We start from the raw sequence: 22,203 nt of genomic DNA, 5'->3' as shown, positions 1-22,203 counted from the left end.
TGAAAACGTGGCTTCAGATTGCCCTGAATGTCAATTAGCGCAGTCCAAGCGCCAAAGTAAGGAAAATGAAACCCGATTTCATCGTGTTCAACCCAGACAGCCATTTGAAGAATAGGGAATTGATCTTATCGGTATCCTTCCGGAGACGAATCGCGGAAACCGATGGATCATTACTGCCATTGACTATGCGACTGGATGGCCAATCGCCAAAGCAGTCCCTGATGCAACGGCTCCTGAGATCGCAGAGTTTTTGTACAAGGAAATCCTGCTTACGTTTGGCGCCCCTTCAGCCCTTACGTCAGACAATGGCAGTCAATTCATCTCGAATGTGGTTGAACATCTCCTCCGAATCTTGAAGACGCGTCATAAGCTTGCAACGCCTTACCATCCACGAACCAATGGCAAGGTGGAGCGCCTCAATGGAACACTTGGTTCGATTTTGACAAAGATGTGCATAGGCAAGAAGGTTAGCTCTTGGGATGAATATCTCGATGCAGCTCTCCTTGCTTGTAGATACCGCCAGCACACTGTTACAAAAAGATCAGCATACTATCTTGTTTTCGGAAGACACCCAAACTTGCCGGAGGATGTTATGAAAAACGCCTCAGAGGAAAAGAGACCGGCAACCGAAGATGAAGTTATTGACTGGGTCAAGCGGCTGCGCACCGCTCGAGAAATTGCGCATGAAAGATTGCTCGATCGTGCGGAGCAAATGGGACTTCACAACGGTTTGACCTTCACAAGAGAACCTGGCTTTAAGGAGGGGCAACGAGTACTCCTTCGTCGGGAACAGAAGAAGAAATTTGAAGCGAATTGGGTGGGACCCTACTATATTGCCAAGGCACACCCACTTGGGACGTATGCATTAGAAACGCCCAGTGGGAAGATCTTGAGGCATTTAGTGCATGGGAACCGCCTGGTACTGGTCAGGGGAGAAGTCGATATTGGCAAATGGATTCAAGCCCAGTCCGCAGAGGGACGAGATTTCCAAGTCGATAACCCTGATAGTATCACATTCCAGGATGTAGAAGACCCCGTTCGAGGACAATCTGAGATCAGAATTGAGAAGCTGAAGCAGATGACGAAGAAAACTTGGCGCGAGCTGCAAGGACTTCCGAATCGTGCAGGAGCACGTCAATTCCTGGAGGGGGAGGAAGGTCGCGAGCCTGGTGAGATTGAAGCCGCCGTAAGGGCATACATAGAGTCAGAGAAGCGGCAAGCCGGCAAGAGTCGCGTACCCCAACCCTTCCTTACAGAACAGTTAGAAGAACTTCCTCCAGTGATGAGGATGCCACAGCAGAATGGCACGTCACTGCTGCAGCAAAAGCAGGGTGACAGCGCTGTACCGGGTGCAGACGCAACACCGGTTGAACTTGATGCATCAATCTTTAGGAGACCGTCCATCTCCCCGGAAGATAGTTCATACCGAGATATGGACACAGAAATGGCAGAAGCGGAACCGCTAATGCCTCCTGCCGAACCAGCCATCGAAGATGAGCCGGTTGCAGAAGAGGTAGAACCGATGCCTCCTGCCGAACCAGCCATCGAAGATGAACCGGTTGCAGAAGAGGTGGAGTCAATGGAAGTCGAGAGTGACTCTCCGCCTACAGAACAAGATGAGCAAAGAGAAATAGAAAACGAAACGCCTCAGACGAGGACCACAGGAGAACAACTCTTTGAAGAGATTGTTGAAGATACTGCAGCTGAAGAACTTGCTAAGATCAACACCGATCGCCTGAACCCCTCTCAGAAGAGATCTCGAGACGAAGAACAAGAACCAATGATCGTAGGCGGATACTCTATGAGACGTACAGTTGGGCAGAGAGGTGCCAAAGTCCAACGGCTGGCAGCACTGAGGAGGATCAGAAGAAAAGAGAAGCAAAGAAAACCCTCAGAAAATGAACCAAAATGATCAGAAACCCTTAGAAAAGCGAGAAAACAAACCAAAAGACCAGAAAATGGAGAAAAAAGGAACAAAAACCTTCGGGAAATGATCAAGATAAACAAGAATACCACCAAGACGTACGAGGAATCGATCTAGCACGGCCAGAGCCGCAGGAAAAGATCGCTTCGCCGAGCTCGACCTTCGTTTCATGCCCTTAACTGCTACCATCAGCTCGATCACAGCGCGACACGCACTCGTCGTTGGATAGGATGCTTTGGACAATATAGACGCGAGGTCTCGACGTGAGCGGAACCTTGGCATATGACGATACGCCTTGGTTGACTCACTTTGAACCCCATCCCTCCGAACTTCGAAGGATTGAGCTGAGGAAGAAGGGAACAGGAAGACCTAGATCGTGAGACGAAGATCTAGATATATCTTGCCTTCACCGGTGTTTCAGGCCTAGGTAGGGGAGGATGTTAGACCAAAGCCGGGAGAACATCGGAGGTTATGAGGCACGTGATTGATACTCTGTATATAATACTCTCATTTGTTAAGTTTCTTAATAAGACACGTTTCGATCCAACAGAAGTCGCATCTCCAGATCACCTGATCAAAGGAACCGCTATTCTCTGTCATGAGCATTGTCTTCAATTTGATTTGCAGCGAAGTGACTGCCTCCGATATCACCGGCATTTACAGCACAATGCCTTATAGACAAGGTTTCACCTTCACTTTATCTTCCTTCGGAACGAAACAATTCGGCTAGCAGTTTTCTGGATATCTCAAAGTACCTTATCGGGGCTAAATGGGTATGGACCTGTCTTCGACCAGCCGGATTGATGCGCACGCACGTAATAAAGCGTCGTGGTGCCATTGTCAAGGCGTTTCTTTTGAATGGATGTAGAGAACTTTCGCTGCTTAGAGTGCTGATAGCGTCGACTACCGCCGAATTGATGAGACTGGAACTGGAGAGTACTGTAGACTGCGAACCAAACGCTGACTGAGAGCGAGACTGGAAACTAAGGAGAAACGGCATATTTACAAGCTTTACCATGGATGCAGAGAGTGTACTTTCGACTGACCCAAGTGTTTCGGTGGTATTGACCCTCTGATTTCGACCTCTTTTATACCGGTGGGAGAGTTATGGGGAACTCCCATTGCTGAATGCTTTTGATTTTTTTCCCATTGGCTGAGCACATGACCGTATATTCCCTGGCTTACCGCTAATATAGGGAGATAGTACAGAGGTATTCACTGCGGTTTTTGACATTTGGCATTTTTCTTATTTAGTTCCTCCCTTGTAGCATTCTCGACAGGTAGTTGGGTTTCGGTAATAAAGCCTTGTTTCCTTTCCTTGCTGAGACACGCCAATACATGAATGCCAAGTCCGCTGGGCGTTCAGGTACAGGACTGCTGCGGCACACCATATTGGGCGGCAAGACGAAATGAGATATGTAGTCCAGTGGATGCCTCTGTCAACTCAACTCGATCAATCAATCATAAGTTAACAACTTCCCCTCTGAAAGCTACACTCATAATTGCGAATTTAGCAGCGATTATTTGACAAACACTTGTATAACAATAGCCGGTGCGCCATTTTCAGATCATGAAGCAAGCAACACTGATGCCCATAATCTGGACCCTAGATTGCATCCTCGTAATCAACATATTCATAGCAGAGAATTCTAACGCTGTTAGTCAATTCTAATAACTCAGTGTGATATACAACACTTACCCGTCCTTGATATTCATAACCTGGGACACTGTGGTATTGGGGATAAGGCCAAAAACAGTGAGTGTGTCAGTAAGTTTGACAGGGTCCGCGATCGTCTCATTCCTGGGCTGGAAGGTCGGCGGCCCCCTGTTGTTTTCACTGAACGGTCCTCCACCTGGAATGGATGGCAAGCCTGGGATATTGCCCATAAAGAAATCCGTGATGGTCGAGTTGCCGGGAAGGTTTGAAACTAAGTAGCAGTCAGTACACTTAATCCACTAGCGAGACTGACCCGTCTTTCGATACAAAAGAAATTAGTAGTGCTTACGAAGGTCGAAAAATGGGTTGATGCTGACTTTACGGCCTGTAATGTCGCGCAGGCGCTCTGGCTTTTGTTTCTGCCTAGGTATAATTTAGTGGTACATCTGAATGAGCGACCTGAGTGTACAAACCAGTCCCACCAGACTTTATCCAGCCAGGTATGGTGCAAATAGAAGAGTGGGTCTTGGAAAAGTTAGCTCAATAAGATAGGCCATAGTATCAAATGAAGTAATACCTCCAGGCGAGGAAATAGGGTCCTGTGTATATAGGTCAGTGTCTATATCCATATTGACGGAGGTTTCTATGAGTAGCAACACATACCAGCATGACCCCGCCGACACCAGCATGCCAGGCGTTATGAGGGCCACCATCCTCTAAGCATGGCCACGCATCTTCAAATGTGTTGAATTGGTAGCAGTAGTCAATGTATTCCTGGCGGGCAGTCAAGGTTGCAATGTTGGACAAACGACGCTCGATGCAGTTTTCCGTGTTCTTTTGTCCTGGGCCTGTGTGCAACTTGTAGTTCTTGAACGGGCCATTCGGGACGCATGCCAGTGTATCTAATACGCCGCCGCCGAAGCCTGTTACGGAATCCAACACATCAGAGTTCTGAATGTTGTCGATGTCTAGTTCTTCTGCCCAGTAGGGTTGATGGCCTTTGTAACCACACTCAGTTCGCAGCACGGTCTCGTGAGTGTGCATCAAATAACGATGGAAAGGCAAGAAGTAGCCGGTTTGATGCGTCTCTCGGGCCATGATCTGATGCGGCTTGATCAGATCATCAAACCGGGTTATGGCTCCAGGCAAATTGAGCTTGGAGGGCTTTCTCATCAAGCAGAGCTCCGCATCGATATAGGCTTTCTTCTCCTTCCTGCTCAGGGCTTGCCTGCAAAAATGTTAGCTTGTATAATGGAAAGTCATGTCCTACCCCACAGAGAGGATCTTACCATGGCAGTCTCTTCGCTGGTTTGGAGCATTTAGGTTTTGATGGACGACCTGCTAGGTCAGCCTCCTGGGGGTTAGCTAAAGGAGTAGCCAGCCCCTGACTGAATGCCAGGAAGTAAACAAGGGCAGAAGTAATAATCATGTTGAGCAACACGTTTCAATAAAAACCACAATTGTTTGGAGCTACTCCAGGACGATCCGCCCTGGCAGCCGAAAGGATCTATATAGACATATCTTTCCGCGTCCTGTACCGTGCACTATGTGGCGCTTCTTATCCCTAGGCTAGACTCATGCCATAAGAGTTTATTGTATTTTCCATTATTCGCTATTGACGAGCTCATGGCGCAGAGAGAGCTGTACACCGTGATGGGAAGGTAATTGAGATACCTTGCCGAGGAAGCAGGGAACAGAACGACTCGGACTCTTCGTACGGTTACGATACTTTCCACTGCATTTGCCTCTAGCTCGGCGCGTGGTATCGTGCCATGCCTGCAGATTTGTTCAATAGATTTTATTCGACTCAGTACCTCCCCGTAAAATTGTGGCTGAATATTCTCCAACCTTACGAGGATCTTCGTGGTACAACCATCGTGGGACCGGGGATAGAATCTTTGTCCGCTGCGTCGGTAAACGGAAAAGGTCGCTCTAGATGGGGGCCGGTCAGGAGACAACCTTATCGGAGCCACCGTTTCTGTGTAACTCCTTGTCAGCGCCATCAGGGCTGAGTCCCGAGTCCCGGCTTACCGGTAGATACGGAGGTACATCTGTACTTAGTTCTTGGCTGACTGGAAATAAACCGGAGAAAGACCTGAAATTACCGGATTAGATTAACGGTGCATCTGTCCGCATCGGACCATATTTTTAATTCATGGGATGCGTGTCCTAGACTACTAGTTAAGCAGAGCTGCATCCGATATCTATGACTCCGCGAGTGATTAGCTATCGGTTAGTCCGAATCTCTAAATTTAATGTTTCGTACGTAAGTAGGTACTAAGTAGTAAGTTCGTAAATGGTCGAGGGTTCAAAAATGCAAATGCGAATAGTTATCTCCGAATGCTATTAATATGATCCAATTTTTATCGTTCGCAACTTGACTACTAGCAGCTATTTCGTTGTATAGTGCTTAAGCCCATGGCAATATAGTAACGCTAAGGAGTTGTGCTTGCGCACTAAATTCATGGAGTCGATCGGGCCGGGGGCCGTCGATGCCTGTTCCGTCCAGTTAAAAGCACGGGGAGTTAGCGAGAAGTTTGCTACGAGGAGAGATGCACTTATAAACGAGCATTGCGCCAAGCGACGCCTTCGAAAAAGTTAGTAACTCAGGTCAACGGCGAAAATGGGGGATATAGGACTGAAATAGACAATAGGGGATATGCTGCATGTTCGCGATTTGAACAAAGTGCTATCAACCAATCATCGCTATAATAGCACTGACATCACCCCAGATTCATCTGCGGAGACGATATTTGATAGCAACAATGTGACGGTGCTGGCGCCCGAGACGACAGAAGGCCCACACTGTAAGTTTTATAAGAGATAAACCGTGGATAAGCGGCTCTGGCAACCGACAGACGTCGCCGGGACCTGATCCGAACAAATGTGGCTGAAAAGGAGCCAGGTGTTGATCTTATCACTGACATCCAATTCATTGACATCAATCCCTGAGAGCCAATCCCTAAAGCCGCCATCGATTTCTGGCACTGTAACTCTACTGGGGTGTATGGCGGCGTCTCAGACGGTGGATTTATGCAGAATAGAAATGCCGGAGATACAACGCTCGTCAATAAGACTTCCTTCCGTGGAATCCCAATTACTACTGAGGACGATGTTATTACTTTCGAGTCGAAGTTCCCGGGCCATTATGTTGGCCGCGCTACACATATCCACGGTTAGCGTTCTCCTCTATCTTTCCCAAGTAAACGCACGGGTACTAATAGAATCAAAGTCATGACCCATCTGGACTACGAAACACTTCCAAACTAGCGTATCCGGGACGGAAACGTTTCCCATGTTGGCCAGCCCTTCTTTGATTAGTCTCTCATCAGTGATGTTGAGCTCCTCGCTCCGTACAACACTAACACCATGTCCCTGGCCCGCAATGATCAGGACTTTACTCTCGCACAGACGGCCGCAGGACAATATGACCCTGTAATGGAGTATGTATACCTAGGAGACACGGTCAACAACGGCATCTTCGCGTGGATTACCGTTGGTGTCGATACAAAGTATCGAAAGGAAGGCCTGTGAGTTGCAGCCGACTGCAGCGACGATGGCTAAATATAAGCTCGATGAGAATGGTGGCTTTTTGATGGACTGCCAGGAGGTGGCTTTCTGGGAGGTTTCTCTAGTGGACTCCTGAGCGGGTTCCTGAGCGGGTAGCCGAGTGGTTTCCTGAGTGGATTACCAAGTGGATTCTTGACTAATTATGTTTCTTGGTGTTTGGATTACCATTTCAACAATATGGTCAATCTCTGTTAGCAACCTTGTTGGCGCCATGGTGCTTTGGTATCTTACCTCCAATTAGGCTGAAAACGGACCTTTCCTTTGTACGAGTTAGATAAAGAGATAAAGGGAAGAACACTTCCCTATAAGACAAAGGTAGGAATGTGCTACAAACGGATAGGCAGGAGGATTAGAGTATATAAGGAGCGGTTCTGTAGTTACAGTTATTTGGTTTTAATTACAACACAACGCAAAGTTCTACAGACCTTTGAACAGTCCCTTGGGAACAGTTTCATATTATAACATTCTACCCTTATTGCTATTGATCGTCTCTTTACCTCTGCGTTACAGATTGAGCCTCTGCAGATATTCCATTCTTAGAAGATTGAGCTCTTCAGAATTCAGGCATTCCAAATCCTAACACTTGGCATTCTCCCAACTACCATATTACTCTGTACGTCAACCACCAATATTGGACTATCTTCAACTTATTCTACAGCACTTAATTTTCAATGGATTTCCGTCCAAATATGCTATATTAACCAATTAAACGTCAGGAATATACTGTGTACAACCAATAAATCCCACTTTTCCGTATTCTACGACAACCGTAATGATGGCGAAAAGGTGCTGCGCTGGTAGGATAGTGGTCGAGCGTGGCGGAGAATTTATTAAGTCACGCGTCTGGTAATTTTCCTAATTCGGCAATGGTATAACTAACTTAGTCTACTACCTTTAACTAGTTATGCTGCTTTTGAGCTTTTCAGACATCCTGCACATGCCTGTGGTGGTGGTGGTGTGGGGTGCCAGGGATCGTAACTCAATTTCTTCCCACTGCAGGGGGTTTGCCTCGTGGCATTGTGGCCTCTGTTACGAGTGAATGGGCAACAGATCTGCACGGCGCTCATAGTGCAAATAGAACTACACAGGGAAAGAGAGATCTTCTTCTCTTCTTCCCTTCTTTTCCTTCTGCAAATCGATGATGTTTTCCTCTTTCCAATCCAATTGTTGGCGAACTCTTACACATTCTCATTGAAGGTTGAAAATGGTTTCACCATCCAGGTGTCTACATATCGAACGCAAGGATATTACCCTGCCGAGCATTGCCTTGGTAGTGAAGATGATGCATCACGTCTTCCCAGTTGTCGAAAACTCCCCGTTCATTGGTCAGCTCCAGCGTTGAACGGGATGCGCTCTTCCTATCCCGAATTCCTCCCCTATACAACCAGGGTTGACCCGTTCGTCCATTCGACTTTTCTTCGTACTCGACTCAAAAGCGAGTCTCAGCCGCGCCGTGGCTGCGAATGAGTAATGATGCTGGTTAGAAGTTTTAGTCCAACAACCCAGAACAAATTGATGCGGACTTGATATACCTCCTATCGGTGCCTACATTCATTCGATCTGATCTAGTCCGATCTTCCACAACAGTTCGATTTCATGCACGCCGATGCGCCCGCGAGACAACTTGCTAAAGTTGGAATCCCAATGATGGTGACACCCGTTCCGAACAATCGTCGACATCCTCTGTATTCTCGTTGAGTCTGCATTAATTGCCAGGTCATCGTTTGAATCCCGTCAACCATGGCAACACCGACCCTAGAGGACATCGCCACTTGGCCAGAGCCGAACTATGACAATCCGCGCGATGTGCTCGATCCCGTCGTATGGGGCGTTGGTATCACTCTGATGATCCTGGCCACGATATTCATCTCATGTCGGTTCTATTCGCGGTTCGTGGTAGTTCGCAATGCTCTAGGATTGGATGATTGGACTATGCTTCTGGCATATGTGAGTCGAAATATTTATCCATATCGATGACTTTTCCGAAGGGAAAGCTGACAGCGTATTAGATATTCGCAATGGGAATAGCAATAGTACATATAATGGAGTTGAAAGCGGGCTACGGACGCCACCTCTACGACGTCAAATTGGAATGGCTCCCATTAATAGCCAAATGGGGAATTGTCACGCAAGTTGTGTTCGGTCCAGCGGCAGCGTTGACGAAGATTTCCATCTGCTTGACGTATCTTCGCATATTCCCATCGCGCACAAATTCACAGTTCAACTATATCTGTATCGTTGTTGTGGCCGCATGGGGAGTTATCTGCTCTCTAACATCGTTGTTCCAATGTTGGTAAGTCGCAATCCGTCTATATTGGTCGTTAACCTGCCTTATATATCGAACTCTGACGCTTTCTAGGCCTATGTCAGACACCTGGAATCTTTTCAGGCCTATTAGACATTGTATCAATTTGGAAGTATTTATTATTACAACGACGAGTATGAATTCCTTTACGGACTGTCTGGTCTTCCTCTGGCCTGTTTACTACCTCTGGAACATTAAAATGAGCCTTAACAAACGGGTTTGGCTGATAATATCTTTCAGCTTAGGCGTCATGTCAGTTGTGCCAATATGATGGGTTTCCTGCATTGCTGACTCGCATTAGCGTCTGTATCGGAAGTGTCGTTCGAGTAGTATATATGGTCAAATACTTTCGCTCCTGGGACGTCGCGTGTATGTGAATTGGCACCGTTACATGCCTTTCTGTCGATCGTAATGCTGACCATTTAGACAATTCCACTATTGTGTACGTCATCTCCGACGTCGAAATCTGCCTCGGGATCATCTGCGGCTGTCTCCCCGGCATCCGCCCGGTTATACGCAAACTTTTCCCAACCCTAATAGGCTCCAGCGACCACCCCAGCACTGCACCCTCTGGTCGTCGACACACTGATCTCGGCTACAGTGGTCCTCTCTCGTCACAACAGAGCCGTAACGCCGGATACCGCGATATCCATGTAACACTCGATGTAGAAATGAAGGCATCGCCCGCGCCGACAAAGACCAGAACGTTGAGGAATATTAGCGACGACGAGAGTCAGGAGTGGATTTTTAAGACCGATATCCAGAATGAAGTCCGGACTGACATCCGTGGGCCTAGCAGTCAATCGTCTTGAGCTGCGGGGTTATTGTAAAAATCATTGGAAGGCGTTTGGGACTCGACTTCAGCGTCACCTTTCTGCAGGAAGCCGTCGTGCATGGTTGCGGTGGACTCGATGCGCGCCGGAATCGTGGCGCTCTAAACATCGAGAAACCGTGACAGTTCTGACGGAAATGTCATTGGGATCCCGGCGAGGCACTCGCCTTGGGGATTCTCTCACGAACGACAGGGCAGTCAGGTTGATGGGGTTTTCACTGGACAAGCATGCATCGGCAAGGAAAATTGAAGGTTGGAATGTACAGGGGAGTCGCCGGTCTAGCAGAGTATGCTGTTGGGCATATCAGCGAGGGAGGGCGAGACTACCATCAGTGCTGGACGACATTAATGATCCTGAATGGGCCCTTCGAAAGTGCCCCATTTCCGGTTTTCAGATGACTTTAACTATAAAAACAAACATTACTGTACATTGTCCTCATTTATCCTGGTGAGTTTGTAAACTGTTGCTCCATCTTTGCAATGACTGGAGGCGTGCCTTGAAGACAACATTGTACTACAATTCCAATTTCGTCATGCGACGGCAAAATGTCATGTACGAGTTGCTTGAAACAGCCAAAGCAAGGGTTCTCTTGTAGACAAACTATGCATTATTATTATATAGATATGGAAGCATTATGGATATGAGCACTTATTAGTCCACGATCGCACACCAAAATTCTTCATTTGTTTCTTAATATGGAAATATGTTGGAATTCGTCGGGAGTCTCGCCTCTTGGTGCACTCCCAAGTCTAAGCAAGAGCCATGCGTGACCTGAAGCACAGCAGCAATAGTGTGCTCAGTCTGACGGAAGATTTAGCTGAAGACAAGAGTCAAAAACCCCAAAAAAATAATGATATCCTCTCTCGCACACATGGACGCATGATGCCTTAAAGGGCCGATAAATGGAAAAGCGAAGCGCAAAGCTTTCAGAGGATATCCATATAGAGCGAACAACAGAGCAGCGAAAGTGAAGAAAGCCGACGGTGCGCGATCCATGGCAATATCTTTAGGGAATCCTACCGTCTTGGTCTACATAGATCTACTCTACGGGTCTCTTTGTGGGGGAAACAGCATCTTTACAATCATTAGAATAATGATGGCAGAGAGGGTGTTTTCGACGGGCCCTCGTCTTTCGGCGGTATTGGCCCTCTTATTTTGACGCCTTTGTACAGCTGAGAGTTTAGGGGAACTCCCATTGCCGTATGTTTTTGTTTTTTAGCCCTTGCCTTTTACTCTCGTTTTTTTGCCTCAGGAGTGTGCTGTGGCTGGCCCATAAAACACTACGGATATATGTACGATTAATCATAAAATCCTAACTAACTAGTACAGGTTACAATATGAGTTGACCATCAAGGTCCTACTCTATGTACTTGACCTATGGGTAAAGTAGGAACTCCCAATCACTTAGCATCACCATCTGAAGTCTAATACATTTCATTTTGATTGATCCATTACCTATGCTAAGGTGGGCTGAAGAACCAGCCCTTAGTTATGGAAGTGGTCCCCTTTTCCAGTCTTAATGCGACACCGCAAATGCAATTTGTCAAAGCCATACCATACCAGGCGAATGTGTGACGCCACTAATGCTATTTCAGAGGTAAACCGCATGTTCTCATCGTCAATTTTTTGGGGAAAGAAAATACTACACCCATCCATATGACAAGTTTCCCTATGCCACTAATCCTGATTCCGGGTATGACCATGGTTGGTCAGATCGAAGCTTCCATCCAGTGCGAGTTGATGAGTGAATGATAGAGCTGGCCGACACGGTCACCTGCTCTAAGAAAGGTGGAATGCACCTTGACCTTCAGCAATGGCCATTCTGAGCTTCCCATCCATGATGTCGATGGTCGTGTAGTCCGGAAGTTTGAGGTAGTTGACGCAAGTCATGACGCTCGGGAGATAATCATCGGAGGCGAAAGGTGGCTCGCTCGGTTTGCAGACCACGGTGAACATTGGTGTGAGACTCTTGAATCCTACAAGTGAGGTTAGCAAGGAACGTCGAGAAAATGACATGGATTCGGTCTTTCACTTACCTCCGATCGGCAACTTCGGGCTACCAGTCACGAATTGCAAGAAGTTCCGGCGTTGATTCGGGGAGAACTGGCTCATGATCTGGAGTAAGTTGCGGACGCTCTTGCTGTCGAGATTGAACCCGTGATCTGCCTTGATCGAATCCATGAGGGTCTCGAGCGACCAATCCTCGTCAAGTCTACCGAACAACATGACCAGTTCATCGGGAGTAAATGCCCGAAGGGAGGAATAGGGAAACACCTGAGAGAATCCCTGGCGGAATGCCTCCACTTGACGACGGACTCCAGATCCGAGAGTGAAGTCTATGACTTTCTCCAGATACATGCCAACATTGTCGATGGTGACCGGAATGTCGCGCCCGTTGGAGAGGAGCTCAATGTCGTAGCCAGGAAGTGTGAAGTCGAGCGCGAGATCCTCCACACGGGCGCCGTTAATCTCAATATTCTGAATAGCCTCGACCTTCAGCGCGGGGTTGAGATTGCCATCCTCATCAATGTGTTTCTTCGCACTGGCGAATTTCTTGAGCAGCTTCAAAGAGTTCGCTAAATCGTTGTCCACCAAACTAACGGCCCCTAACGAGGGAGTGACTGCGACGTCTTCCTCTCCGATACGGAAGAAAGTGGGGTTGAAGGAGATGTCGATGATGCGAGAGTCGAGCATGGAACGCGCAACGAACTTGCCGAGAGACTTGAAAAGTTGAAGGATACGTTTGCCATTATCCGACTCGGATTGCTCGCCACTCATTGGCGCCGGGAAGAGGCCCTGCTTGCCAAACGCATACTCGTCCTTTTCGTTGGCATCATTCTCTCGCCAAAGCTTGAGACGTTTCTTTGCGAACTCTTTGGAGATGGTGGAATAGAATTCTAGAGTGGGACCGAGACCAGTACCGACTTCGTCGAAATATTCGACCTCAAGAATACTAGGAGACGACCCGTACATGTCCATAACCTTGAGAGCAGATTCGAGGATCTTCTGGCGGGAGATGCGCACCTTCTGGCGTTGAAGGCGGCCCAAGAATGGCCGTTCATCACGATGGCGATCGTTTCGGGATTCGGACATGGCTTGAGCGTTTTGCCATCGGTTCATAGAACGAGAGTAACCGAAGGAAGTGGATTGCAAGAACAGGTGGCGTGTTTCGAATGGCAAAAGGAACGGATAATATCGAGCAAGGTCGGTGCTCCAGCTAGGCAAGCAAGCACTCGCCACAATGAGAGGCTCCTCGAGTTGTCGATTCATCTTCGCGGTGAGCTTCGTGTTCACGAACTGGGACAGGGGCTCGGACGTGATTCTCGCCTGGTCTTTGGTTTCTGACACGACGTCTTCAATGTTGGCATTCAACCCATGGAGAATGTTCAGGAAACGGAGGATCGTGGACGCCACTGGGTTCTTTTCAAGGCACATGGGAACTCCGGAATCGGTGGTGGATGACTCAGGGGGGGGTGTCGCCGCTGTTGTCTCCGGGGGCGGTGGACCAGCAACGCGCTTGAACTTGATTTGATGCGTGGCATGCCACATGGTCTTCGAAGAGACTTCGGTTGGTTGCCCCTGGTTAAAATGTACCGCGCGGTAGATCGTGGTCCCATGGGTGATCGGCTGATCGTTGATGGAGAATTCGATATGCCAGTCGTTCACCATAGCTTGAACGGCAGAAAGATACGAACTCGGTCGACTTGCGGAAGGAGAATTGGTGCTAAGAAGGCGCTGCGTGGAAGGCACTCGAGCAGAGGGTGCTCGCTTCGAAGATGTGGAGACCGGCGTTGCAATCCTTGTACCATCTTCTCTGCGAGCAGTCACCTTGCCTGTCGGAGCCACTTCCATGTTGACAGCGGAGGGATCTGCTTCGTCGTCGTCATCGTCGTCGTCTTCGATACCCCCGAGAATATTATCCAATTCGCTGTTTTCGTCCATTTCCTCGTCTTCGGACAGTGGTGCTTCATCGGCACATTCGAGGGTGTCTTGCAGATTTTCGTCCGGCATGACTGGAGCAACCGGTCGGCTGGGGAGACTCCCGGAATTGGACTTGCGGGTGGATCTCCGGATGCCTGAGGATTTGGTGGTGGGCGTGGAGCTGGAGCCAGATTGCGCGTTCTTCTGCTCGTCGTGTTTGGACCTCGATTTACTTTGATGTTTTGTGATCTGTCGGTTCGTGAAATCCCCTGGAGTCGGGACCGCGGGCGGCAAAGGATCTCGTCGATGTGTATTGCCAGCCCCGAATGGATCTCGCCCAGACATGGCCGCCGCATATGCTGCCAGGGCATTCGTCATGCTTTCTCGTCCTTTCGTGCCTTTGGGCCGTTCGGCAAGGGCAATGCGTGGTCGAAGGTAATCGTCAAGGCCTTTGAAGGTCGCGATGGCATGTATGTTGACCATGATATTGCGGAAATGGGATGGAATACCGGACTCATCATCCGCCATAAGTCGCAGACGCAGCTGTTTGGCCAGCATCGAGGCTGCGGTATGTCTACTACTGTCCGATGTCGGAACCGTGAAGACTTCGAAATGCTCGGCACGGCTCAGTAGGTCCTGCAATTTCTGGACGAGAGAACTGAAAGGGGTCGAAGCGTAGCCGCCTTTGCTTCCGGTCCGCAATTGCGGTGATGACCTCATGAACGAGTGTAGGAAGTCGGTACGGGCGTCAACACCAGGAATACTCTGGGGTTGAGACATAACATCCAAAAGGACTTGGACAATATCGGAGGTAAGAAGCTCATAGCTCGTGATACTTTTCGGGGACTTGATGTCAAAGTATATTGCAAGGCGTTCGAACACGTTCTCGTTCGTTTGCTGTCCATGCTCGAGGTATTGTTGACGGATTTGTTGCGCAAGCTTGGCCAGATCTTCAAGGATACTGGACGCCTTCGCCTTCACGGACATAGATTGGTTTGTCTCGTGGATCTCGAGGAATTTCTTGGCGCGCTCCGTGATTTTCTCGTCATCACTCTGCGAAGGATGATGTTCTCGAGAGTAATCATCCTCTTCAGAACTCGATCCGTCCGACTCAGTATCATTGTCATCATGATCGTCCCCTTCATCCTCGTCCTCTTCGTCGTCGTCCTCGTCCTCGGAATGATCGTATCCGAACCCCTGGGCTTCCTCGTTTTCGGAATGTTCTTGAGACCCCGTACTGGATTGTGGAACAGGCTCGATATCCATAGGCGTCGGTTGACTCCCAGAGGACTTCTCCGCCGACGTGGAAGGGCGATTAGCCAGTTTGGCGATTTCGGACATCACGCCCTCTCGGTAGAAGTGATAACGATACACCGATTCCAACCGCTTCAAGAGCAGCTCGGCCGCCTGAAGGGCATAAGTGATCAGGCTAGGATTGTCAAGCTGCGTCAGCATGGATGCGAGGAACGACGCGTACGGGACGGAACGAAGGGCGTCGTGCAAAATGTCGGTGTCTAGATTGGACAGCATTTTCAGGTGAGCGGTAAGAACACGTTCTCGGACCTGTGGATTGACCGTGCTGGAGTAGGCGTCTGTCAGAGTTGGCAAGAGGATCACGGCGAATCGGTGAACATCCTTCTTGCATCCCTCCAAAAGCTTCATCCGCTTCTCGTTCGCGTTCAACTTGGACTCGTGGTTGTGGACAAAGAACCTGCCGTTGGGATACCCTGCAGGAGTGATGTATTTCAGGAATGTTAGATCGGTGCCCCAAATATCGGGAAGGAGTTCGCAAATCACGTTGAGAGTCTCGACGATTTGGTCGCGGGGGCGGTGGATTAAGGCTTGCATAATGACAACGCTATCGATCTTGGTCGCCACGTCTTTCTCATCCTCTCCGGGTGGAGAGACGCCGGTCAAGATCTGATAGAGCGTATCTACCACGTTCATCTTGAACAGCGCTGCCGAATGCTTGGGACTAGCCTTGGCCGTGATCGCCAGGACTTTCAAGAGGTCGGTGTGAATGCCCGGACTGATGAGGTTGGTATTGCCGGGAAGTAGAAGTCGAAGCACGGTCCGCAGAAGCTCGTCGCTGATGAGCTCCTCCAACTTGGAATAATGATCCGCATAGCTCTTGACGATGCGAGAGACGCAGTTGCATCCTTGCTCCAGGACTCGTTGATCGCTGCTGTTAAGCACGTTCTGGAGGATCGGCATCACATCCCGAATCACCGGGAATGATTCCTCGGGTGGGATGTTCCTGCAGCAGTTCGCCGCGGTGGTGACAGCCGTTCGTTGGGTGCTGGTGGCGAAGAAATCCAAGTAGGAGAGGCAGGCGGTGAGACCGCCTTCACGGACAATCATTGCCGGGAATTCGACCGAGATTTTCTCCAGCGTGCTCAAAGCTTGCTCAGCCAGATCGATGAAGTGGATCTCCAATAATTTCTGACAAAGGATGGGGATGGCTCCTTCGTAGGCGACGGTGGCAGTGGCTTGAGGCAATGCTTCCATGAGGTTGGCAATGCAACGACAGGCAAGAAGCATGATCTCTGGATTCTCCTCGCCCATCTCGCTCGGCTGCATCAAAGTAATGAGCTCCTTGACAAACGCGTCCACTTGAAAATGCCCGGCAAGGTTGTCCTCGGTGGAGACAAGTAACAGCTCCGATAAATCTTGCAATGCGATCAACTGCATCGACGGATCGTCCTTCTGGCGCAGGTTTTCCAAGATGCCCCGAAGCCGGGAGCCCATTCCCCCCAACATCTGGTTCCCAACAATTCCCGTGAGCGCTCGAAGTGTGCTAGAAAGGTGACCGGGATGATGGCGTGAGAGCAACCCGCTGGCGAAGGGATCTTCATCATCATCCTGATCATCGTCGTCATCGTCGTCCTCATCATGGTCATCGTGTGCTGGGTCGGTGGTGGGATCGTTATTTTGGGATGCTGCCCCGGTGGTCGTGTCCATGATGGCATCTAATGGGTCCTCGCCTTCATCCATAGTGCTGTCACCATCCACTTTGGCAGGTTTTTTTGATCGGCGAGCTGGAGGACTAATGTGAGACTTGGGTAGTTCTAAACAGGCCTTAGTGACTTCCTAATATCCATCACCATCAAATCGAGATGTACCTTGCTTCTTTCCACGGTTTTGCTTTCGTTTGGAAATCGACCCTCGATTATTCGAAGGGGTTTGTTCGGGTTGATTGTAGTTGGGGTTCGTTGACGGTCTACCACATTATCATCCGTCAGCATGATTCTCCAAGTTCTTGGCGGCACTCAATGGAGGTTGTCATTCAGTACCCTGCACCAGTCATTGCCTTTGACCTGTCGGACCTTGTTCCTGATTTTGATGCCACGGCAGCCGGAGGTTCGGTGTCGACTTTGGACCGCTTCGCTTTCCGACTAGATGAACTCTTCTCGGTCGATGAAGGTTCTGGGGTCGGATCACGAGCGGAAGCCTTTCGCTTTCGAGTCGAAGTCGGTCGGGATGGGGGTGGTGCAGACGGGGACTGATGGGTGGATTCGGAAGGATGAGAACCTGCGGAGAGCCTCGCCGAAGAGCGAGTGACTCTTGGAGACATGAGAATGGGGTTTTAAGATATAAGAGAAAGATGTAGCATGAAGCAGGGCGTGCGGTCCAATCGCAACCGTGTTATGGCAGCAATTCGACGATCAAAGCCAGTTAAGCCAGGCAGCTCGAGAGCTTTCCAGCTTTCGGGCTTTGATAAGATGACCACCGACTACGGTTTGCAATGAAGCAGAAGAAGAGAAGCGTGGAGGAGTTGACAAGCGGTAAATGAGATTGGAGGAACTCAGCAGTACCTGGAAGCAAATGGAGATGGGTTTTCCAGATGACGCGAAGGTGTAAGGTCCATCCCACCGAAGTCTCAACACAGGCCGAGCGCCATGAGCCAAGTGAGGATCCGAGTGTTGGGCGACACAAGTTGGGACAGTGGAAAGTCGGGTGGTCGAACGGTCGAAGAATGTGAAGGGACGGATTGGAGGACGATGCAGCAGACTGGGGGATTCTCCGTGGGAGGGAACCGGAAATGGAAAAGGAAACGTGAAAGCAAGAAGACTCAGAAGAGCACTTGCCAGCACCTCCTTGGTGAATATTGTTACGAAACACCCCGGAAATGATGATGGTGGCGGTGATGCAGGAGGAGGAAGCGGAAGCGGAAGAGAAGGAGGAGAGGCGAATTATTCCGATGATGGAGTCCGCGGTGCAGTGCGAGAGACGGTTCTGTAATCTGTAGTACTACGAAGCAGCTGTCGGTACCTTACTTAAGTATCTCGAGCACCGATGTCCGATGGCAGTGGTGGTGTAATAAGCTGCGATTCTGGTGAAAGTTGCTGAGAAAGCCACCAGTGCCACAAGCAGCGGAGACGTGGTGATGGATTTCCCTCCCCTCTTGACTTTTGGGCCGTGCAAGTCCACTGTTGTACCAAACTACCAATTACCATGCGCTACGTACCATGGAGTGAGGAGGTGACGCTGTACGGAATGATCTGGATCAAATATCTGGATCAAATATCTGGATCAATTCTGGCTGCGTTGCAGACTTGCAGTGCTGTTGTTCTATATCTCACATCTACAGAATACGAATTCCCCCGTATCGTCATGCGGGACCGGAAATTCCCTCCGCTGCATGGGCACGATGGGGTAACATGTTCGGTACGGGACGGCTACTTCTAGATAAATACTCAAGAGAAGCACTGGGGCCTCCGGATGAGTCAAGTTTTATTCGAAGAGAGCCTTCCAAACGCCGGATACAATTGTATGGCGATTATACGTGTCCCGGAGAGGACAATAAGTTACACTACTGGTGGAGTCTAATCATCCTCATCCCACCATCTTCATCCTCATATGGATTCAGGTCATACTACGTAGTAGTAATACTGGTCCCAACATCGAATACCTATCGCCAGGTACTTGCAATGGTGTTGAACTCCCCAAATCCCACCATCCTACCACCCCACCATCCCACTGTCATGTTCGGGCAGAGCCGCGGGGAGGGTGTCCGGCGTCGGCCCATCAATGATGGATCCTATCAGGACATGTAGGGTGGATTACAGCATCAGGCTTCAGGTGGGGGTTGGAGGGGCTGGAGGGGAGACACGAGATCAATACTGGATGCGAGCAGGAAGGATTGCCGTGGAAATAAGGACGGTAATAGCTCATAATTAACTCTTGTACGGAATGCCATAGAAGGGGGCGTTCACCAATCTCCCAGACAGATGGACGGATGATCAAGCTGATGATCAAGCTGATGGTCCGGTTGATGTTCCGGTTGATGTGCCAGTTGGCGTTCAATCATGGAGAAGTGAGCCAGAGCCGCAGACGGTTACATAGACAAGTTCCTCTAAAGGGTCAAGACGTCCAAATTTGCAGCCTTCCATCTCCCTCCTGATCCGGTTTTCTGACTCTCTCACACTCGGAGTTCCTAGAGACTATATTATTAATAAAACCAGTTGAAGGAATACGGATTGAGAGTCTGGCTTGGACTTTCACGTTCAGTTCCGACTCCCCACCACCATCGGCCTGAACTTGCCTCGACTCTTCAGATTACCCGCTCGCCGTTCGCCGACCAGTTGAGTCATCTTGATCAAACCGTCTCGAAGCTCCTCTACAGACACTGTACCAGGCAACTGTCTTGTGAGTAATTCTTTCCCGATGCACCATAGCGTCCGGAGTCTAGACTTACCGGCTTGTAGCCCGGGTGATTAGGCATCCACTGAGCCCTCACCTGCTAGTTACCGATATTAGTCCATCATCAAGAAAACCACCCCACACGGGCACACCCGATTGCGTGCGCCAGCAAACTTCGTCGACCATTTTCTACCGGGCAATTCCCTATCGCCGACCATATCGCGAGATTTCCCAGAAGGAGACCGCCGTGAACATATATCTAGCCTCCTCGAATCCGGACCGATCCTTCGATATGACGCATTCCCCGCGCGCCGGGGACGAGGTTGCTGCCCAGGCCCCTCCCCCGGTGCTCGCGATGGATGGCGACGAACTGGACGGCTATTCCTTTCCCAAGAACAAGTTCATATCCATGAAGCACGCGGCCAAGCGCGATTCGAGGCATCGCTCGCAAGACAAGGTCCCTTTGGTTTTGGTTGCCTGCGGAAGGTTCGTGGCTCTCTTCGCACACGTTCCCCGACAAGCCGATCGGTACTGACGCAAAGTTCCCAGTTTCTCTCCCATCACCTTTCTTCACCTCCGCCTATTCGAATTAGCGAAAGACGTAAGCGTTGGAAGGCAGGCAGCGGGCGCACGAGGCTAACCAATGGCCTAGTGGACGAAATATCCAAGGACAGAATTCGAGGTCGTTGCCGGCTATTTGTAAGTTCGGCTTGGGTGACGCATATCGGATCGTGTTAGATTGACCATGTGGCAGGTCGCCTGTGGGTGATGCATACAGCAAAGGTGAGACTGCAGGTCTATATGCATGATGCACGGCTCTCGATTCTGACTCGCGCATAGCTGGACTCGCCACTGCGAAGGATCGGGTAAGTCAAGAGATATGTTGGGCATCTCATGACGCTTGCTAACTCCGACTCCTAGATACATATGTGCCAGGTAGGATGGTTCGTTTCCTTTCCGAGTCGCCATCTCTCACGCTTCTTAGTTGGCCCTCGAAGCCGATGCAGACTCACGATCGTCTTGGGTCATGGTTGACGACTGGGAGGCTCGACATACAGAATACCAACCGTACGTTTTTCTGCTCGCAAACTCATGGATCTTCTTCGCTAACCATATGTAGTACCGCAAGAGTGCTGGATGTGAGTGTCCGCCGTAACGCCCCTCTCGGACCCTTTCCTAACCCAAACAGCACTTCAACTATGAGATCAACACAAGAATGGGAGGGGTAGAAATGCCGGACGGCTCGAGGCGTACAGCGAAGATTGTCCTACTTGCGGGCGCCGACCTCATCTCGACTATGTCAACACCAGGTGTTTGGGTAAGGATTTCCAGGCCAATGCCACGGTTTTCGGTGCTAACAAGACCAGTCGCAAGAAGATCTGCAACATATACTCGGCGACTGTAAGTTCCTTCCGAACCCACTGGTTATTTTCCGACACTCATCATTTCACAGACGGCGCGTTCATAGGTACTTCCCGTTACCACTACTTCCCGAGGAAGTTCTAACATTCCTTGTAGTCGAACGAGCCGGAACCAATATCGATGACGCTTTAGCGAGTCTGGAGGTGCGGAAATGAATTGTATATCATGCGGGTTTCAATTGCTGATGACAATCCAGAAATGGAAAAGCAATATCCATGTCATCCATCAGCTCATTCAAAATGATGTATCTTCAACGAAGATACGGGCATTTTTGAAAAAGGATATGAGTAAGTTATCTCCTGTTAGTCATATCAGTGTCCACTAACAGTTGGATAGGCATCCGGTATCTGGTCCCACAAATGGTAAGCCACCATTCGTTACATCATCATTCGGTTACTCACTTATGCAGGTGATCGAATACATCGAGAAGAAAAATCTATATACGGATGCGCAAAGCAGACAGGCGGCCCTGAATGGAGAAGTTGCCGCTTCTTGAATATCATCATTTCTCGATGTAGTGGGCAGAGAGAAGGCCACTCGATGTATGATTCCACGGCCGTCTACGGATCCCATGATATCCACCTGACTCCGTATTCGTAATCACGGTCGAACAGTTCCTCATGCGGAGGATCCAATGCGGATTGGACGGTACCTTGGTTAACGGGGTCTGGAAACGGTCAGTTCACTTCACTGACATTCCATGACTCAAATCTTTCGCACGCGGAGCGACTGCTGTTGGGTATAACCCGGTGATCTTGGCCATAGATTAGTTCTTGTACCTATAGACTCGGAGGATATACCGTAGAATTAGCGATTCGGCTAATCGAAGGACCCTCGGTCCTTGCAAATGAACCTCCACCGCGTTTCATTGAGGCACCACTTTAGAATCCAATGCAGAGTGTAATCGTGATGGCGTGAAGTGTGAATT

General features: G+C 49.5%; 9 protein-coding genes across 9 annotated transcripts; 5 read left to right on the top strand and 4 right to left on the bottom strand.

Annotated features, from left to right (window-relative positions):
* Positions 1-1,571: 1,571 nt before the first annotated feature.
* P152DRAFT_461207 (uncharacterized protein) lies at positions 1,572-1,941 on the top strand. The gene has a single exon (XM_033680073.1). It carries the CDS (start codon positions 1,580-1,582, stop codon positions 1,910-1,912), a length of 333 nt encoding a protein of 110 aa, XP_033531447.1. The 5' UTR covers positions 1,572-1,579; the 3' UTR covers positions 1,913-1,941.
* Positions 1,942-3,140: 1,199 nt separating this feature from the next.
* On the bottom strand, positions 3,141-5,426 carry P152DRAFT_461205 (Di-copper centre-containing protein). The gene is made up of 7 exons (XM_033680072.1): positions 4,871-5,426; positions 4,245-4,809; positions 4,159-4,180; positions 4,055-4,106; positions 3,931-4,004; positions 3,624-3,852; positions 3,141-3,573 (listed from the first exon to the last, which is right to left on the bottom strand). Exons 1-7 carry the CDS (start codon positions 5,008-5,010, stop codon positions 3,531-3,533), a joined length of 1,125 nt encoding a protein of 374 aa, XP_033531446.1. The 5' UTR covers positions 5,011-5,426; the 3' UTR covers positions 3,141-3,530.
* On the bottom strand, positions 5,048-5,809 carry P152DRAFT_151575 (uncharacterized protein). The gene has a single exon (XM_033673932.1). The coding sequence runs from the start codon at positions 5,582-5,584 to the stop codon at positions 5,126-5,128; it is 459 nt and encodes a 152-aa protein (XP_033531445.1). The 5' UTR covers positions 5,585-5,809; the 3' UTR covers positions 5,048-5,125.
* Positions 5,810-6,045: 236 nt separating this feature from the next.
* Positions 6,046-7,115, top strand: P152DRAFT_468233 (aromatic compound dioxygenase; the record flags this gene model as incomplete). Its single annotated transcript, XM_033680814.1, has 7 exons — positions 6,046-6,116; positions 6,151-6,191; positions 6,236-6,392; positions 6,440-6,486; positions 6,535-6,756; position 6,852; positions 6,914-7,115. The coding sequence occupies 7 exons, from the start codon at positions 6,046-6,048 to the stop codon at positions 7,113-7,115; spliced, it is 741 nt and encodes a 246-aa protein (XP_033531444.1).
* A 1,477-nt stretch (positions 7,116-8,592) lies between these two features.
* P152DRAFT_150824 (uncharacterized protein) lies at positions 8,593-10,392 on the top strand. Its single transcript, XM_033673930.1, has 5 exons — positions 8,593-9,098; positions 9,161-9,444; positions 9,511-9,708; positions 9,758-9,825; positions 9,883-10,392. Exons 1-5 carry the CDS (start codon positions 8,892-8,894, stop codon positions 10,266-10,268), a joined length of 1,143 nt encoding a protein of 380 aa, XP_033531443.1. The 5' UTR covers positions 8,593-8,891; the 3' UTR covers positions 10,269-10,392.
* A 602-nt stretch (positions 10,393-10,994) lies between these two features.
* P152DRAFT_150821 (uncharacterized protein) lies at positions 10,995-11,348 on the bottom strand. Its single transcript, XM_033673929.1, has one exon. The coding sequence runs from the start codon at positions 11,283-11,285 to the stop codon at positions 11,103-11,105; it is 183 nt and encodes a 60-aa protein (XP_033531442.1). The 5' UTR covers positions 11,286-11,348; the 3' UTR covers positions 10,995-11,102.
* Positions 11,349-12,131: 783 nt separating this feature from the next.
* Positions 12,132-17,433, bottom strand: P152DRAFT_150684 (uncharacterized protein). The gene is made up of 2 exons (XM_033673927.1): positions 17,333-17,433; positions 12,132-17,278 (listed from the first exon to the last, which is right to left on the bottom strand). Exon 2 carries the CDS (start codon positions 17,202-17,204, stop codon positions 12,318-12,320), a length of 4,887 nt encoding a protein of 1,628 aa, XP_033531441.1. The 5' UTR covers positions 17,205-17,278; positions 17,333-17,433; the 3' UTR covers positions 12,132-12,317.
* Positions 17,434-18,551: 1,118 nt separating this feature from the next.
* On the top strand, positions 18,552-19,120 carry P152DRAFT_461201 (uncharacterized protein). Its single transcript, XM_033680071.1, has 2 exons — positions 18,552-19,029; positions 19,081-19,120. Exon 1 carries the CDS (start codon positions 18,666-18,668, stop codon positions 18,897-18,899), a length of 234 nt encoding a protein of 77 aa, XP_033531440.1. The 5' UTR covers positions 18,552-18,665; the 3' UTR covers positions 18,900-19,029; positions 19,081-19,120.
* Positions 19,121-19,824: 704 nt separating this feature from the next.
* P152DRAFT_150752 (Nucleotidylyl transferase) lies at positions 19,825-22,000 on the top strand. Its single transcript, XM_033673928.1, has 16 exons — positions 19,825-19,859; positions 19,971-20,339; positions 20,403-20,454; positions 20,506-20,552; positions 20,608-20,636; positions 20,694-20,719; positions 20,775-20,789; positions 20,839-20,921; positions 20,974-20,992; positions 21,043-21,171; positions 21,221-21,254; positions 21,307-21,321; positions 21,372-21,418; positions 21,472-21,562; positions 21,612-21,637; positions 21,685-22,000. Exons 2-16 carry the CDS (start codon positions 20,146-20,148, stop codon positions 21,769-21,771), a joined length of 894 nt encoding a protein of 297 aa, XP_033531439.1. The 5' UTR covers positions 19,825-19,859; positions 19,971-20,145; the 3' UTR covers positions 21,772-22,000.
* Positions 22,001-22,203: the final 203 nt, after the last annotated feature.

This window comes from Eremomyces bilateralis (assembly GCF_010015585.1).
Source record: "Eremomyces bilateralis CBS 781.70 unplaced genomic scaffold P152scaffold_22, whole genome shotgun sequence".
NCBI classification, from domain to species: Eukaryota; Fungi; Ascomycota; class Dothideomycetes; order Eremomycetales; family Eremomycetaceae; genus Eremomyces; species Eremomyces bilateralis.
Note: the sequence above shows the minus strand (reverse complement) of the source record. Positions and strands in the feature narration are given on the sequence as shown.